This window comes from Wallemia ichthyophaga (genome assembly GCF_000400465.1).
Source record: "Wallemia ichthyophaga EXF-994 unplaced genomic scaffold scaffold7, whole genome shotgun sequence".
Taxonomy (NCBI): domain Eukaryota; kingdom Fungi; phylum Basidiomycota; class Wallemiomycetes; order Wallemiales; family Wallemiaceae; genus Wallemia; species Wallemia ichthyophaga.
The window spans coordinates 312,164-329,596 of NW_008806280.1; the positions used below are offsets into that span (position 1 = coordinate 312,164).

Consider the following 17,433-nt stretch of genomic DNA (forward strand, 5'->3'; position numbering starts at 1 on the left):
GAAATGTATAAAATGTACACAATTGATTATTTGCTTACTTTGATGACGTCGTTTGCCTTGTTTACTTACCATACTTCTGCAACGCCCACTCACGATTATCGAGTGGACAGACGTGCCTCGTTTTAAGCCAACGAGATATGCAATGAAAGTGGAAAGCGTGGTTGCAGATTCCCCAGGCAACGACACACTCATTTGTCGTTGCAGAAGCTTGATTGGCTTGGCATTCAATACAAAGATCCATTATCTGGTTTCTACAGATAGCACAGTTGTCTACTGCGATATCCCAGTTCCACAGGGCAACGGCATTCCACTTGGTGTTGTTAGTTGGCAAGAAGTCTGGCTGGGTATCAGCGACAAACCTTTTTTACTTGAAAACGTGGCTTCTTTGGTGGGGCCTTGTCGATATCCATCGATTGATGTGTTTGGTGAGTATCCTCGGTCATGATGGGCGTGATGACGGTCCAGGTTCAACCAAAACGATCATCATGATGAAATTGATATCACTGGGATTAATTTATACGCTGATTTGTCTATTTACTCCGATAAACTCATCCGCACTCACAACAACTATCGACGCTGCTCAACGTAGCTGCTTCTACGCTAATGTTGATAAGAGAGTGGGTTTTTATTATTCAAGCAGGTTGATATACTCAAATCTATTCACAGGGTGAAAAGATTGGCTTTTACTTTGCAGTTCAATCTGGCGGTGATTTCAATTTGGACTGGGAAGTACTCGATCCAGAGGGACTAGGTGTCATCCACGGCGAGAAGGATAGACAGGGTGATTTCATTTTCACAGGTAATAAGATTGGAGAGTATAAGTTTTGTTTCTACAATAGACTTAGCTCGATCGAAGAGAAGCTCGTTGACTTTGATATCCTGGTTGAATCTGAACCCAGACATCAACTTCCAAAGCACAGCAACGAGCTAAAGGAACACACTCATAGCTTAGAAGATAGCATTTATAAGATCCAAGGTCAAATATCCACTCTCCAACGTAATCAGAGGTACTTTAGGACAAGGGAGAATAGGAATAACGCCACAGTCAGTTCAACCAGGCGTAGACTCAAAACATACGCTTTCTTGGAAGCACTGGCTGTTATTTTCATGTCTGCTGCTCAAGTCTGGATAGTTAAAAACTTCTTTGCGACGAGTTCTGCGAGGTATAAAGTGTGATATTGTAAACTATATTAACAATGTAATAGCCATAATTATTGCTGATAATGCTACGTATGGTGATAATCTTTCTCCTGTTGAACGGCTCATTAGACATATTAGATAAAAACATGGGGACACTGACCAATTCTTGCAAACTTATAAAACATTCCAAGTAATCCATGCTTGTTCCTATCGATTAAACCTGGAAATGTTGCTCTAATATAAGCACAAGTGCAGATCAGCAGTATAATCACAAGCAGCAGCGACTGGAAGTTGAATAGGGCTGACTATAAGCGATTATAAGCAATTCCATCAAACATCTCACACTACACTCACCATTTAAATTTTAACTTTGATTTTATTCAACTTGTGCCACAGTTGAATGCTCCAGTGAATGCTCAAGACGGGCTTGAATAACTTACTCAAAATGTCCACTGAGCAGCCAAAAGAAGCTACAAAATCTGCAAGTTAGTTGGGTACTTTCATTTGGTAGATATTTCTTACAGAAATTACAGTCAAGAAGGCTCAAAAGGCTGCTGAATATGAAGCTAAGAAGGCTGCCAAACAACAGCAGCAAGCACAAGCTCCAGCTCAAACACAATCTAAAAAGGAACGTTCAAAACCAGTCAAAGAAGCTGCTGCCGAAGAGGAATACATCAATAAAACTCCTCCTGGTGAGAAGAAGGACACTTCAAAACCTATGGCTAGCGGTTACAACCCTGTTGCGATTGAATCAGCTTGGTATGACTGGTGGGAGAAGAAAGGCTTCTTCAAGCCCTCCCTTGACTCTCAAGGAAATCCAAAGGGTGAAGTCTTCGTCGTTCCTGCTCCTCCACCAAACGTAACAGGCAGCCTGCACATCGGCCACGCACTCACAATCTCCATTCAAGATGCCCTCGTCAGGTGGAACAGAATGCACGGCAAGACTGTCCTCTGGAATCCTGGCTACGACCACGCAGGTATTTCCACCCAATCCGTCGTTGAGAAACGTCTTTGGAAGCAGTCTGGTCAGACACGCCACGATCTAGGCAGAGAGAAGTTCCTCGGAAAAGTCTGGGACTGGAAGGAGGAATACCAGGTGCGCATCTCCAATCAGCTCAGAAGACTTGGTGCTTCTTATGATTGGGAGAGAGTTAGGTTTACAATGGACGATACTCTCTCCGCTGCTGTCATTGAAGCTTTCTGCCAGTTGCGCGAGAGAGGCACTATCTATCGCTCTAACAGACTCGTCAACTGGTGCGTAAGGATGAATACTGCCCTCTCCAACCTCGAATTAGATACAAAGGAGATTTCTGGCAGGACACTTATGAATGTTCCAGGATATGACGATAAGGAGAGATTTGAGTTTGGTGTACTCACCTCATTTGCTTATCAGGTTAAAGATTCTGATGAAAGAATCGTCGTGGCTACTACTCGTCCTGAAACTATGCTAGGTGATTCTGCAGTCGCTGTACACTCATCTGACGCACGCTGTAAACACTTACACGGAAAAACACTGATTCATCCATTCGTCGACAGAGAAATTCCAATCATTACCGACGATATTTGTGTCGATCCAGAGTTCGGTACCGGTGCTGTTAAAATCACACCTGCACACGATTTCAACGATTATGAAGTGGGTAAGCGCCACAATCTGCCTTTCATAAACCTCCTCAATGATGATGGTACGTTTAACACTAATGCCGGTGGTGACTTTAAGGGTATGAAGAGATTCCACGCTCGTAGAATCATAATAGATAAGCTCAAGGAGTTGGGCTTATATGTCGACACCAAAGATAACGCAATGGTTATACCCATTTGCGCAAAGTCTGGAGATGTCATTGAACCGATTATGAAACCACAGTGGTATGTCAACTGCCAAGACATGTCTAGAGAAGCCATCGAGAGGACAAAAGCTGGTGAGATGCACATACAACCAAAACACTCTGAAGCAGATTGGTACAGATGGTTGGAAAATCAACAAGACTGGTGTATCTCTAGACAACTGTGGTGGGGTCACAGATGTCCCGCTTACTTTGTCAACATTCACGGTGAGACGCAAGAATCGTCCGACGATAAGAATTGGGTGGTTGGTCGTTCACTCGAACAAGCAAATGAGCGTGCTGAGAAAGTGGCTGGTGGTAAAGCATACACCCTTGAACAAGACGAAGACGTTCTCGACACGTGGTTCAGCTCCGGTTTATGGCCATTCTCTATCATGGGTTGGCCAAACAAAACGCAAGACCTCGTAAACTTCTACCCTAACTCACTCCTCGAGACTGGTTGGGATATCCTCTTCTTCTGGGTAGCGAGGATGGTCTTCTTTGGTATCTCACTAACTGGGCAGATGCCATTCAAGGAAGTTTTTACTCACGCCATGATCAGAGATGCGTACGGACGTAAGATGTCCAAGTCTCTTGGTAATGTGATTGACCCTGTTGATGTAATTGAAGGATGTCAATTGGAGACACTCCACCAGCAGCTCTACGAGAGCAACCTGGACGCGAAAGAAATTAAGAAGGCGCTGGATGGGCAGAAGAAGGATTATCCAAAGGGTATGCCACAATGCGGTACTGATGCGCTCAGATTCACGCTTTGTGCGTACACGGCATCTAACCGTGACATTAACCTGGAGATCAGCAAGGTAGAGGGAATGAGAAAGTTCTGCAACAAGTTGTTCAACGCTACTAAATTCGCCATGTTGAAATTCCCACAAGGCTTCGTACCCGAGGAGAGTGCTCAACCAACAGGGAACGAGAGCTTGGTGGAGCGTTGGATACTGTCTAAGATGAACACATGCGCGGCTCAAATCAACAGCGATCTTGCCAACCGCAATTTCATGAGCGCTACTCAAGCTATTTACAACTACTGGCTGTATGAACTCTGTGATGTATTCATCGAGGCTGTCAAACCGCTTACTGGGGAAGATGTGGATGAGGTGACTAGGAGGAGTGCTCAGAACACCCTCTATTCCGCACTCGATGGAGGACTTAGAATGATGCACGTCTTCATGCCTTATGTTACGGAGGAGCTGTGGCAATATCTCCCTCGCAGACCAAACGAGACTGCTGAGTCTATATCTTTGACGCAGTATCCAGTTGCCGTGAGTGGGGTATTTCATGGTATGCATCTGTACAATTGCTGACTGGATATCTCTTGCAGAACCCCGCATTCGAATTTGTCCAGGAAGCTAAGGACTTTGAGACATCATTCGGCGCGATCAAAGCAACCAGATCACTCGCAACGGCGTACAACGTACAGGGCAACAATATACAAGCATACATCGAGACGACCGCAGAGAAGGCGGCCATGTTCGAATCACAGCTGCCTATACTCAAGACGCTGATCAAGGGATGTAAAGTGCTGGAGGTGGTCACACACTCTAAAGACATACCTCTCGGTTGCGCCGTGCAGTCGATCAACGTCGACGCTAATCTTCACGTGCTCGTCAGGGGTCTGGTCGATATTGATGCGGAGATATCCAAATTGCAGAAGAAGGAGCACGTAGCTAGATTGACGCTCGAGAAAACAGTCAAGGCTACGCAAATTGACGGCTATCACACCAAGGTCGCCCCAGCTGTCCAGCAGACTAATCAGGATAAGATTAACAACTACAATAAGGAAGTCGACGCCCTCGCTGCTGCCATGAAGACTTTCGCGTCATTGAAGTAGCCTCTTTGTATTAAATTACTGGCGCATAAATTTTCATTTTCATTTTCATTTTCGCGTGTGGGGGTGTGTAGCGGGAAGAGGTGATGGTTAGTTGAGGAAATGTGCGGTGATAGGAGAGCTATTGCAGCGTGAACAGCCTGCCGCCTGAGGAAAGAGGTGCTCAAACTCCGGACTTGATCCACCACGTTCATCACGACTAACCCAACCATGTGAGTGGATATAGCGAAGCACTGACCGGAAACACAATGGCTTACATAGCTACAGGGTCTCTCCAGTCGCACCATATGTTCACGTAGGCAACGCACCACGCCCACAGCCACCCGTACACAGGCTAACTGCTAATCACAACAGATGGCCAAAGCCTGGGCACCTTCTTTAGCCACTTGGGGCGTCGGTGTCGGCGCATTCGGCTCCTTCTTTTTATCACCAGTGCCAAAGGTGGGTTGAGCTGGAGTGTGCAGAGTGTGCGCAGTTTACTCACTGTACCCCAACAGTTCAAGCAAGACGTACTCCAAAAAGTACCTTTCGTTAGTAGCCACTCGAGCTTATTTACCTTGGCTGACTGCTACTCTTACTCGTTCAGATCGCTGGCTTCTACAACCAGGAAATCCCAGAAACTGACTTGGCTTTCTAATTTATGTCTCCTTATACACTTGAAACTGTTTCATTTGTCTAGTTTGCCTGCTTTGTCTTATTTGAACTAAAGTCCTAACACGGGGATCTGTATAAACGCTTGCGATTCAATGGAATATACTAGCTAATACGGTATGCAACTACGTTTTTACAGGCACGCGTAAATCGTTGGTCTAGCTTTATTCTACCTCTAATTAACACTGTATATTCACACAAACATCACATGCTCAGCAGCTGATCAGCAGCTCGTAGCGCCGGCAAGACCGACAGCGTCAAAATACTTATTCCTTAAGAGCCACCAAGTGAAATATGACAGGCGGTATCAGCAAAGTAAGCATGACTATCAACAACTTTGTTCAAGGCCCAACTGATTCCTCTAGGTAGACCAACAATGGGGCAAGACCGACAACAGATTGCCAGACCACTCCCACAGACAGCCAGGCGTTGCCTACGAAACAGGCCAAGCGCACTCACACAAGACTGGTGACTCCCACGATCAGCAATCAATCGCAAACAAGCTCGCCGGTACTTCTCACTTAGAACAGGCAGAGCGCAAGGCTGAGAAGGAAGGCGGTAAGCCACCAACTGCTCCAGCCGTTTTCCACGGCAACGAACCCTCAAAGGGTGCCAAGGTCGATGAGGATCTCGGCAAGGAAGACGAGAAGGTCTTGCACAAGAAAGGCTTAGCTTAAATGAATTTACGATGTTTAACGTCTCACGATGTTATTAATATAAATGTTTACTCAGTTCTCCTTGTTTCATTCTTGCCATCGTCACCTAACTGCTTAACAACTACGCGTTCTTGCTTTATGTTGCAAACAATGAATAGAACAACGCACTTGAATATTGATAGCAACTCTGTTGACCATCAGGAGTTAACAAAGTCACTACTGATCAAGTGTATTTCCCCTGCTGTGGTTCAATTAGTAATGTTTCATTGGAGTTTTGCCGCTTGTTATCTTATTCAAAGCCTTATAACATTATCCCAGCCTCGTGGATGAATAAAAAGGTATCAGTAGCCGACTTTCCCTCCATTTACTTGTGCAACCTCTTGAAAATGTCTCAAGCTACTATCAACCGGAAGTTTCCGAGTAGCGCTCCCAGAATCTTAAAAACCAGAAGTTAGAGGGGCTACGGACACATTTGAAGAAATAGATACCTTTCTTTTACTGGAGATTTCCGTATGGCCTTTGTATCTCTATTTGTAACTTTTACCTTGTCTTGTTCTCTTCTTATACGTCAGATGATGCAGTTGCGAGAAGGCGTGGTAAGATTGCTAGTTGAGTAGCTTTCACGTCAAACTATGACTGTATTTTCAGAATCTTATCCAATTTTGTTCATCATTGTGTTTAAACAAATCAATTAGCCGTGCATGGCGTAACTTAATTCGTCTGGTTGTTTACTCAAGGGCTAACGTTGTGAAACGGGAATTGATTTTTTGTGTCACCCTGAGTGCTGTAGTCTATTTAAGCGGTGCTAAAGTTTCCGCTTAGACCATCAACAGATGTGAGTAGAAAACATTTGCGAAATTGAAAAATAGCAGCTCACTTTGCATAAGATGTAAGTGAACAGATTTCCAATCTTGCAAAATTACATGCTAATCTCGCTCCTAGCACTATGTTTACTGTGAAATTCATCCTCATCGCACTCGTCGGGCTTATTTCCAAAGTCGCGGCAATGACAATCGACACTCCCAGGAACGTCGTCCGCTGCGAGAATGTCACTCTCACTTTCGACGGCGGTGAACCTCCAGTATGTCTTTTGCGTGTCTCAGTTTCTACACACTCACACAAACCAGTACTCTCTCGAAGTCACCAATGGTCTCAGAGCAGCCTTCCCAGTAGTTGTAGAAAAGATCAATGGCATTGAAAGCAGCCCATTCGAGTACAAGGTTAATGGCTCCGAAGTGAGAATTGGCTTTATTCTCCATTCTGACGATGAGAAGACGGCATACTCAGGTGAATCAGGGTTTTGATGGTATTACGCTGACTTATTCAATTACACAGGCAACGTCATTATCGCAGAAAATGACGAGCTTACTTGTAAATAAGTATTTTCGTGTGCTCAGTGTAACTTGTTTCGAGTTATTAATACATCGGAACTTTCAATTTAGTAGGATGTGTAGGCTGTGTGACTCTTCAAACTGGAATCCGTGATCAATTGTTTTTGGTTGCGAAGACATCATTCCTTCTACGGTATTATGCGTGTCTGTTCAATGTGCTATCTGCACCAATTCAGTAAGTAGAAAGACTCAGACGGCTTTGGGACAGGTCGAGACAGGTTAAAATGCGAAAATGAAGCTGATAGCATCTATACATAAGCTTAGCTGTTTTAGCAGGATTATTCCCTATTTCTCACCGATTCACAAAAGTAAAACACGTCATCTCCAAATCGAATGGCAGGCATACTCAATGACATGTTCGTTACTGCACCGCAATTGCTGAAGTTGATATATTTGCAACATTCTGTAATAATTGGTTATGCAATAAATGTGTAAGTGGGGGTTTTAGAACATATCGTAGTGATATGCTCTGTACTAGTCCAGCTAGATTTAGCATGTTTCAAGGAAGGTAGAATGGTGTTTGAAACTATGAATACCTTTTGTGATGCTTTTTGCGATTCCAACCCAGCCTCAATCACCTCCACAACCTCATAATTCAACATCTTGAAATGCACCAGGTGAAGTCAAAGTCACTATTTCAGAGTAGGACTGACCCCCGTTACTTTACATGATACTTTGTATGAGTTCCATTTAATAGACGTGTAATTATCCAAAATAGCATTAATTTCCTGGAGCCATTATTAAGTCTATTAGACGCTAAGTGTTCCAAAAAAAAAAAGTAAATCGCGTTTATAGAGATTAATTATAAAATATCTTTAGGTGCACGTGGCCCCCAAGAATCATAATTGTTTGTTTTCACCACTAGAGATTGTGAATTGCTCCGTAATGATCCTGTAGCGTGCCTCAGAGTGATTTCAGACTATTGCTTCCAAGCAGCTCGCAGGGCGAGATTTCGAACTCCAAGAATCTAAATCTGACAAATTCACATTCCCATCAACCAGAGCTACCAATCAATATATTCTATTTGGAGATCATCAAAAGTCGTAAATCAACAATTTGAGATGAAGTGAGTGGTAGTCGAGAATTCCAACTCAATGGAAATTGAGCGTATTGCTGAAATTAACGTAGACTTGAAGTGCTCAGAAATCCATCAAAATAACGGTTATGCTAGATTATTCATTTGTCGTTTACATCTTGGCTGTCTTCGCGCTCATTTAGCCATTTGCAAGATGAGCAGAGCAGCTTTAAGTCGATTAACCGATTTATATTGATACTGGTATGTACAAGTACAGGAATGAGAACGTGAATGACCTGTGGGTATCTCGTAAATTCTTTCTAAGATCATCGGTGATAAGCAGCCGAGTTGTAGATTGGGCTATCAGCGGGAGTGAGAAGAAAATAGACAGGGTAGATGTTGTGGGTGTTCCTAGTAGATATATCAATGAAATTCGATTGTTCCTTGTACCTGCTCTGTCTACTTTCGCAACGAGTACTCCGACCTGAGGAACAAAAAGATCAGCTGTTGTGAGTCTATCACTTGAAGGCTTGACACGACAGCAGGGATCACATCTCCCAATCCAACAACAGCACGATGATCGGCTTTTAGTAGCGAAAATTCTTTAACACCACAACTTCAACTAAAATGCAAAAATATAAGGCCATTGATATATGACATATATATATAAAGGAAAATGTACAAAAGAGATTTATAAGATGAGAGGAAGTGGAGATATAATATAGGTATAACATAGCAGTAAATAAAGAGCCGAAATATCCAGGAAGCCGAAATACACTAGCCCATAGTAATCTGCTTCTTCTGAGACTGTTTAGGCTGATTGAAATTTGAGCCTGGTCTCGACATTATGAGGGCCTGAGTTGAAGTCCTCTCTCTGACGACCTTGGCAATAGTCAAAAGCAGGTCTGATTTTTTCAGAGGCTTTGTGACATATTCGTCCATGCCAGCATTGATACATCTTTCTCTATCACCCATCATAGCGTGTGCAGTGAGGGCGATGATAGGAGTTCTCTCAAACCCGGATTCTCGTTCGAGCTGTCGGATAACTGTTGTTGCCTCTATACCACCCATAACAGGCATGGAAACATCCATTAGAATCAAATCATAAGCTCTGTCTGTCGCAGCTCTGGATTTCAGTGCCTCGACTGCTAAAGCACCATTTCCGACAATTTCGCATTTATGACCAGATTGCTCAAGGTACTTGGTCGCCAGTTTCTGATTGACCACGTTGTCCTCAGCTAGCAGTATGTCATAGTGTTCTTTAGGATCCGTGTCTGCTGACTGGAATGCGAGAGTTTCGAGGGCAGCAAGAAGGGCATTACCTAGATCCTGCACATTCGTCGGTGTGGCAACATAAGACGTTATACCCATATCCAAGCACCACTTGAGGTTCAAACGCGGTATGAAAGGTGCGCATAGTATTATAGGTATGTACCTCAAATGATCGACTTCTCTGAGTCTTTCAGCCACTTGGAAAGAATCAACAACTACCGTGTCTATAATTGGGGCGTGCGGGTGTCTGATTGATGCTTCCTCTACGGATTGGACCTTGATCAAATGTACTCCAACCTCCTTGAAAACACTCTCGACTCCGGTTTGGTCCTTGTTGCAGTCAACAAAGAGCAAGCAACGATTCTGCACAGGTGCGAGCTTAGCTTTGATTGACGTTATTGGAAGGTGCTCGACTTGTAATAGCACGGTGAAGTAGAACTGAGAGCCTTGGTCGTATTTACTCTCAACCCACATTTCACCACCCATTAAGTTGACTAGACGCTTCGAAATCGATAAACCTAAACCTGTACCACCATATTTCTGACAGGGTTGTCAACGAATGTAGGAAAACGACAACTGACTCACTCTAGTTGTAGACCCATCAGCTTGTGCGAAAGTCTCGAAGATAACCTCCAGTTTATCAGACTCAATACCGATACCCGTATCAGCTACGCAGAACTGCAACATTATAGCCCCTTCATTAACATTAGGGGGAACGTCGACCATCTCCACAGACAACGCGATATAACCTTGCTGAGTGAATTTGACAGCGTTACCGATCAAATTAGTAATAATCTGCTTAACTCTGAGCGGATCACCGACGACTTGATCAGGGATGTGTGGCTCAATGTCATAAATCAAATCTAGCTTGTTTTGAGCTGCTTTAGTTGCCAATGTCTTGAGCACAGTGAATATTACCGATCTCAATGAGTACGGTACAGTCTCAACAGACATTCTACCAGCTTCTATCTTTGATATATCAAGGATATCGTCAATGATAGCCAGCAGAGATGAAGCCAAGTTAGCAACGATCATCAAATTCTCTCGTTGAGTTCTCGTCAACTCAGTCTCTAGTGTCAAACCTGTTAGACCAATAATACCATTCATAGGAGTCCTGATTTCGTGCGAGGTATTGGCTAAGAATTCAGACTTGGATCTGTTTGCCAACTCTGCAGCTTCTCTAGCAGCTGTGTTTCTCTGAATACTCTCACGCAAGTTGTATACCATTTGATTAATCTTAGTCTTGAGACTGTCCATTTCACCAGAAGCCTCGACCGTAATAAATCGAGTGACATCACCACCAACGGCGGCGGCAGAGATTTGAGCGAAACCTCTGACTTGAGAGGTGAGGTTGGAAGCCATAGTATTGACAGATTGGGTAATTTCTTGCCATGTACCATCAACATTATCGACTTGAGCCTGTACACCCAATTTACCTTCGGTACCGACCTCTCTGGCGACTCTGGTGACTTCTGTAGCAAACACTGCCAATCTATCAATCATGGAGTTGATAGTCTGAACGAGTTCGTGGATTTCACCTGATGATTGGATAGAAACCTTTTTCGCCAAATCACCTCGAGCTACTGCATTTGTTGCTTCAGCGATAGATCTGACTTGTAGGGTTAAGTTTGCAGCCATTGTGTTAACACTGTCGGTAAGAGACTTCCAAGTACCGTCGACACCTTCAACTCTAGCCTGTCCACCCAATTTACCATCGGTACCGACCTCACGAGCGACTCTGGTTACTTCATCGGAGAACGTTCTCAATGAACCAACCATACCATTAACCGTTTGTTTCAATTTGAGTATCTCACCCTTGACGTCAACATCAATCTTCTTTGACAAATCACCCCTAGCAACAGCAGTAGTGACCTCTGCGATAGATCTGACTTGCGTTGTCAAGTTCAAAGCCATGTGATTAACAGATTCGGTCAACTGTCTCCAAGTTCCTTCAACATTTGGCACAACAGCTTGTCCACCGAGATTACCATCTGTACCGACCTCACGCGCCACACGTTCGACTTCTGCAGCGAATGTACGAAGTTGGGCAACCTGTAAAATGTGTGAGGAATGTAGATTCAGGGAAATACACCAACTCACCATGTTATTGACAGTTAATTTCAGTTCGAGAATTTCACCCTGGACATCAACATCAACAGTCTTGGTAAGGTCACCTTTGGCAACTGATTTTGTGACTTGAGCGATCTCTCTTACTTGTGATGTAAGGTTTGCAGCCATCTTGTTGACGTTGTGGGTTAGTTCCGCCCACGTACCTTCAACACCTTCGACAACAGCCTGTCCACCAAGTTTACCCTGTGTACCTACTTCGAGAGACACCCTAGAGATCTCTCTAGCAAATATACGTAATTGACCAACCATACCATTGACGGTATCTTTAAGCAGGGCCATTTCACCTTCAGCCAAGATATTAATAGTCTGCGAAAGATCACCGCGGGCGACAGCCGTTGTTACCGAACCAATAGATCTTACTTGATTGGTCAAGTTGGTACACATTCGATTGACGTTAATTGTCAAATCTTTCCATACACCCTCGAGATCTTTATCTTCAGCTTGACCACCTAATTTACCTTGAGAACCGACTTCAAGAGAAACACGAGTGACTTCCGCCGCAAGATGATTCAACTGTACAACCATACCATTTATCGTCATTTTCAATTCGAGAATTTCACCATTGGCTTCAACTTCAATAGTTTTTGTTAGATCACCTTTAGCGACAGCCTTTGTAACTTCAGCGATAGATCTGACCTGATTTGTAAGATTTGCAGCTAGACTGTTTACCGTATCTGTAAGTTCTCGCCAAGTCCCGTCAACACCTTCGACGACGGCCTGACCACCGAGTTTACCTTGGGAGCCGACTTCAAGGGAAACACGAGTAACTTCAGTAGCGAAAGTACGTAATCTGTCAACCATAGAATTGATAATATCCTTCAATTCGACCATAACATGACCTTGAACGGGAACAACGATTTTCTGAGACAAGTCACCATTAGCAACAGCCTTACAGACTCTTGCGACATCCTGTACCTGAGCCTTGAGTAATCTTAACTCCTCAGAGGGATCAATAGGGTTTTCGTGTGGATCGATGGGATTTGCGAGGAACATGAGTGGATTTGGAAGGGGTAAGTGAGCCAATTGAGATTTATCGAGAGTAACATTTTCATTATTTGAAGAAGCCGTTGAAAGAGCGTTGGCGGCAGCGCCAGCTAAGTCCGTGAGAGGGTTGTTAGGATCGAGGGGGAGAGGCTGAGGGCGAAGCTGCGGAGTCTGGTGTTCGTTTGAATCGGAAGGAGCTTTGTTTGAGTTTTCGCTTGTGTCTGAAGTGTGAGACGATGTAGTGTCCTTATCCTTGTCCTTGTTAGGATTCTGAGTTTGAGCCTGTACGGCTAAGAAGGCGGCAGAGATAGTTTCAGCTTTTCTCAAGCGCTCCGCTAGTCTTGAGATATGGTCCTCAATTGCACCCATAAGTTCATCCTGGAGTGGATAATCAGCGGAATTCCAAACAGAAAGCACAACGCACCTTCTGAGGGCCTTCCCAAGGATCGAATGACCACGGAGGGAGAGAAACATTTGACGGTAACTTGCCTGCTTTGATTGCGGGTGCGAGTGGAATGGGCGAAGGAGACGCAGATAGGCTATTGAGAACCGTGTGCAAATGGCCCAAGAACATGGCGGATTTGTTTGAGTAGCGCGAGTGGTTTGGCAGTGTACCTGCTGATGTCCCTGACGACGGTTGCCTGTCCATCGCAGTCGTTGGCTCAACTCGCAATTTCTTCGATGGCCTGTCTGTGGGAGATAAACTGGGCCTTAAATCCTGGCCTTGATTGTTGTTAAGTGACACTTTCTTTGGTTTTAAAGGGAGACTCGTTTCCGCTCTCCCGATGTTCAGTGTTTAGATTGAGCCGACTGAGATAAACAACAAAGTTGGATCAAATTACAAAACTTTTTTTTATTCTTTCAAGCCAGTCCAGCAGCAAGATATGATGTGAGCGATACTACTTCGTCGTAGCCTATCTTGAGTAGTATCCGCACCATTTCCCGCTGCACTTCTCCCCGATTGCGTTCCAACCTCTGCAGGCTAAGATGCGATAAGTTCCATAGCCGTGCGTCGGTTTCTGCGACCACTGTGCAATTCCTTTTTGAGCCTGAGATTCCTGATATTTCACCCGCCACCGTCCCCGTCAGCATTGTTTCATCTACTGGTGAACTGTGTCCATCGAACATGTAAGTAGCCCTGAGAATACCCCTCTCAATGAGATAATAGCTGTGTTTTCTAGTCAGCCTTTATCTGCTTCATTCAATCCATTCCTACCCGTTTGGCTCTTCATTCTGTCTCCAAAGAATATCACCCGCCTTGAGATCCACTGGGGTGAAATATGGTGCGAGTTGTCTATAAAAGTCGATATGAGCATCAGTGTATGTCTTGAATGTACCAATGATAAGCGATAGAGGTTGAGGATGTTTTTGGTGATTATCCTCACTCTCACCCTCACTCTCCTCCTCGCTGTCGAACACGTTAAGATTCTTTGATATACTACCAACTCTAGGAGTCTGGCCACCGTCAACCTCCTCTTCCTCCTCAAGGGGCGAGCAATTAAGCGCCAAGTTCTGAGTATGGACGTGTCCTTGATGAGCGTCTTCAGTAAAGTTGGCAGCGTCTTGAATGAGATTGTTACGCGGACTAGTTGACATACTTTCCGATATCCTAAACGCCATTTTATTATTATGTTTCTTCGGAAACTCCACCCCACCCGTCAGCGCGAGTGTCTGATATTTCTTATGCGACGCTGGATGTGAGTAGAGTCCTCTAAGATAAGAATTCTCGACGTATTCGAGTGCATCGTTGAGATCCTTCGCGACCTCTAGTCTGAATTCCTCCATATCAGACCAACACCCAACACTACGCAGTGCGATCCCAATGTTAGACTCTGGCGACTCGATCCCACAGAGCACGAGCGTCACATGTCGCGCGACGAGCAGCCGCGCGATACGAACAAACGATTCGGCTGCGGAGAAATCGACACCACTGACCAGCCTTAAATCTAGAATTAGGAAGCGCAGTGGGTTTTTGTCCCACTGAGCCGCATCGAGCATCTCCCTTGTCATCTCCTCCACTACGCTGATAGTACCAAAGAAAAGGAAACCTTGCAATCGCATCACCTGCGTCTGCTTACCGACACGATGCAGGAAGGAGCGTTGGATGGCGTGTCGCCTCACTGTAGACTTGAGCGACTGTCCATTAAACACCGCTCGAACGGGCCGACGACGGGCGTTTTGCACTACGAAGAAGAGACATGCGAGGATTATCCCAATAATAACACCGAACACAAAATCGAACAGTGTCATACTAACAATGATAGCCCACATTGTAAAATACTCAAGCTTGTTCACCTTCCCGAAGGTGTCCCAAACGGCTTCCTTGACGAGATCGATCCCGAGGACAAAAATGAGCGTACCAACAGCCATAACAGGTATGAACGAGATGGCGCCTGGTCCAACGAGGGCTATTCCGACTGTTGCGAGTGTTAGCATATACCCAGACAGCTTACTCCCCCCGCCCGTTCTGTAGAAGAGTACAGAATTTGAGTAGACGAGGTAGTTGGGGAAGGTGCCAAGCAAGCCAGCCAAAGTGTTGGAGTAGCCATGCGCCACTAGCTCTTTATCGAGATCCACATTATCGACATCTAAACTGACACCTGGTAATTTGGTTTAGTAAAACCCACTGCTGAAGACGAAATTCTTACTCAGAGCCGGAACGTTAAGAGGTACGTGCAGTACGCTAAAAAATACAAGCGCAAGCTGGGTCGGTAGGGTCTCAAGTATACCCTTCCAGCTTACCGCTTTGAAATCAAAGTAGGAGTAGAATCTGTAAAAGGGCGCATTGGCACCGTCACCGACGTCAAAAATCCAATTGAGTTGACGAAGTTTGTCAAGTGGTATGTGAGCAGAGAGGACGACAATGTAGAAGATAATGGGAACGAAGATGAGGAAGACGGGTGTGATGAGTGGGTTGGAGAAGAAGTATGTGAGGATCCGCAGTACTACTGCCAGACACAGAGCGGGAAACCACTGCGAGAAAACTCTAAGATTGGTGAAGAGAAAAGAGATAGTAGACCAGCTATAAGTGAAACCTTCATTGTTAAGCCCAGCGGTGATCTCCAGTCCCGTTTCGAGGAGAAATACACCGACGCCGCCAATAGATCCAACGAGAATATGACGCGGGAAAAACCCTATGAAAGCACCGAGTCTCATCTTTCCGAGGAGAAAGAAAGTGAGACCTACGAGCAAGCTGGAGAGAGCGAAGGTGACCATAGTAGTAGAAATGATTTCGTGTTTATTGGATGTGCTCTTCTCGATGATATCGACAAGGATATGGAAAAAAGGGACAGTCTCGATGATCATGGAGCCATTTCCACCAGAGAAGACGCTGCCGCCTGAGCTAAAGACGAGCTGACTAACAATGCAAGTGACGAGGAACATGGAGACGCCATCACCGCCAAAACCGGTAAAGGTTCTGCCTGGGGGAAAGGCGATCATGCCATAACTGACACCGTCGAGAATGTTGAGCATAAGGCCGAGCATTGTGGCAGGAATGACCTCCGAGACGGATTTGGCGGAGTATTTGAGGCTGTTTAAGATAAGCCTTGGTTTTGAGAGTTTTGATTGGCTGTTTTGATTGGATATATGGTCTGGGTGGTGGTATAGCAGAGGCGTAGAGTCGTTTGGGGGAGTTGGAGGGGTGACTTCGATGTGAGAAGTGCTTTGTGGGTTTTGAGAGTTTCTATGTCTAATTGAGGCCAAGTCCAAGTGTTTGTCTGAATCTCTTCTGGCTTCACCGATAACATCTAAAGAGTTATCCAGAGGGTTCTCGTCGTCGTGAACATTGTCATCCTCATCATCACGCTCATCGATTGGATTTTCATGTTCAAAGCTGAAATCGAATTCGTCGTGGCTACCCGATTCGTTCTCGGACATGGCCAAATTGGCTAAGTGAGCCGTCTTTGCTCTGTTTTCTGGACCAACTGAGAAATCCTGGGATCTGTGATTTGTGGGGTGAGCGGGTGCAATGCCTACAAACAAACCCACGCACTCTTCATCATTATTTGAAATGAAGCTATTTCTAGTCCTCCTCACTGAAGAATATGACGCCATCCAGTTCTATTTCCTTATTTCCAATTTCTCACTTGATGACAGCAACTGCTGATAAGAGCAGGATCGGCGAGAAAATCCTGATAAGGAGAGAATTTTCTCCCCTGAGCTGAATAATTGCACAAGGACAACCAGATAAGTATTAAAAGTAAAAGAGGTATATAAGGTATACAATTGATATTTACGTGTAAAAATCCACCACCACCTAAGCTTTAGTTAGTACTTAATTTTAATAGCACCCAATCACAGCCCAAATAAGTCTCAGGCATTTACTTTTACTCTTATTGGTTGACATCAAAAGTTATCAGGCCTATCATACGGACATCATCGACGTTGTGGGCTGTTGAGGCTGTATAGATAACTTACAGTAATTATATTCGGAGTGGATTTTACTGTGGTAATATCCACACTTGCACATCCACTCCATCCTCAACGTCCATTTCCAACCCGCGTCATGTGCTTTTTGAGAGCCGAG

At 44.7% G+C, this 17,433-nt stretch overlaps 7 protein-coding genes across 7 annotated transcripts; 4 read left to right on the forward strand and 3 right to left on the reverse strand.

The window, feature by feature from the left end:
• Positions 1–61: 61 nt before the first annotated feature.
• Positions 62–443, reverse strand: J056_004250 (RING-box protein 1; the record flags this gene model as incomplete). The annotated part of the gene is made up of 2 exons (XM_009269451.1): positions 62–310; positions 360–443. 2 exons carry the CDS (start codon positions 441–443, stop codon positions 62–64), a joined length of 333 nt encoding a protein of 110 aa, XP_009267726.1.
• A 45-nt stretch (positions 444–488) lies between these two features.
• J056_004251 (uncharacterized protein) lies at positions 489–1,176 on the forward strand (the record flags this gene model as incomplete). Its single annotated transcript, XM_009269452.1, has 2 exons — positions 489–617; positions 667–1,176. The coding sequence occupies 2 exons, from the start codon at positions 489–491 to the stop codon at positions 1,174–1,176; spliced, it is 639 nt and encodes a 212-aa protein (XP_009267727.1).
• A 409-nt stretch (positions 1,177–1,585) lies between these two features.
• On the forward strand, positions 1,586–5,443 carry J056_004252 (Valine--tRNA ligase; the record flags this gene model as incomplete). The annotated part of the gene is made up of 7 exons (XM_009269453.1): positions 1,586–1,625; positions 1,674–4,240; positions 4,300–4,805; positions 5,074–5,101; positions 5,161–5,247; positions 5,304–5,336; positions 5,393–5,443. 7 exons carry the CDS (start codon positions 1,586–1,588, stop codon positions 5,441–5,443), a joined length of 3,312 nt encoding a protein of 1,103 aa, XP_009267728.1.
• Positions 5,444–5,751: 308 nt separating this feature from the next.
• Positions 5,752–6,134, forward strand: J056_004253 (uncharacterized protein; the record flags this gene model as incomplete). Its single annotated transcript, XM_009269454.1, has 2 exons — positions 5,752–5,772; positions 5,823–6,134. The coding sequence occupies 2 exons, from the start codon at positions 5,752–5,754 to the stop codon at positions 6,132–6,134; spliced, it is 333 nt and encodes a 110-aa protein (XP_009267729.1).
• Positions 6,135–7,059: 925 nt separating this feature from the next.
• Positions 7,060–7,492, forward strand: J056_004254 (uncharacterized protein; the record flags this gene model as incomplete). Its single annotated transcript, XM_009269455.1, has 3 exons — positions 7,060–7,194; positions 7,241–7,400; positions 7,449–7,492. The coding sequence occupies 3 exons, from the start codon at positions 7,060–7,062 to the stop codon at positions 7,490–7,492; spliced, it is 339 nt and encodes a 112-aa protein (XP_009267730.1).
• A 1,804-nt stretch (positions 7,493–9,296) lies between these two features.
• On the reverse strand, positions 9,297–13,554 carry J056_004255 (Hybrid signal transduction histidine kinase J; the record flags this gene model as incomplete). Its single annotated transcript, XM_009269456.1, has 4 exons — positions 9,297–10,331; positions 10,377–11,843; positions 11,892–13,283; positions 13,330–13,554. 4 exons carry the CDS (start codon positions 13,552–13,554, stop codon positions 9,297–9,299), a joined length of 4,119 nt encoding a protein of 1,372 aa, XP_009267731.1.
• Positions 13,555–13,766: 212 nt separating this feature from the next.
• J056_004256 (uncharacterized protein) lies at positions 13,767–16,961 on the reverse strand (the record flags this gene model as incomplete). Its single annotated transcript, XM_009269457.1, has 5 exons — positions 13,767–14,073; positions 14,122–15,322; positions 15,359–15,505; positions 15,554–16,848; positions 16,900–16,961. The coding sequence occupies 5 exons, from the start codon at positions 16,959–16,961 to the stop codon at positions 13,767–13,769; spliced, it is 3,012 nt and encodes a 1,003-aa protein (XP_009267732.1).
• Between the last annotated feature and the right edge of the window lie 472 nt (positions 16,962–17,433).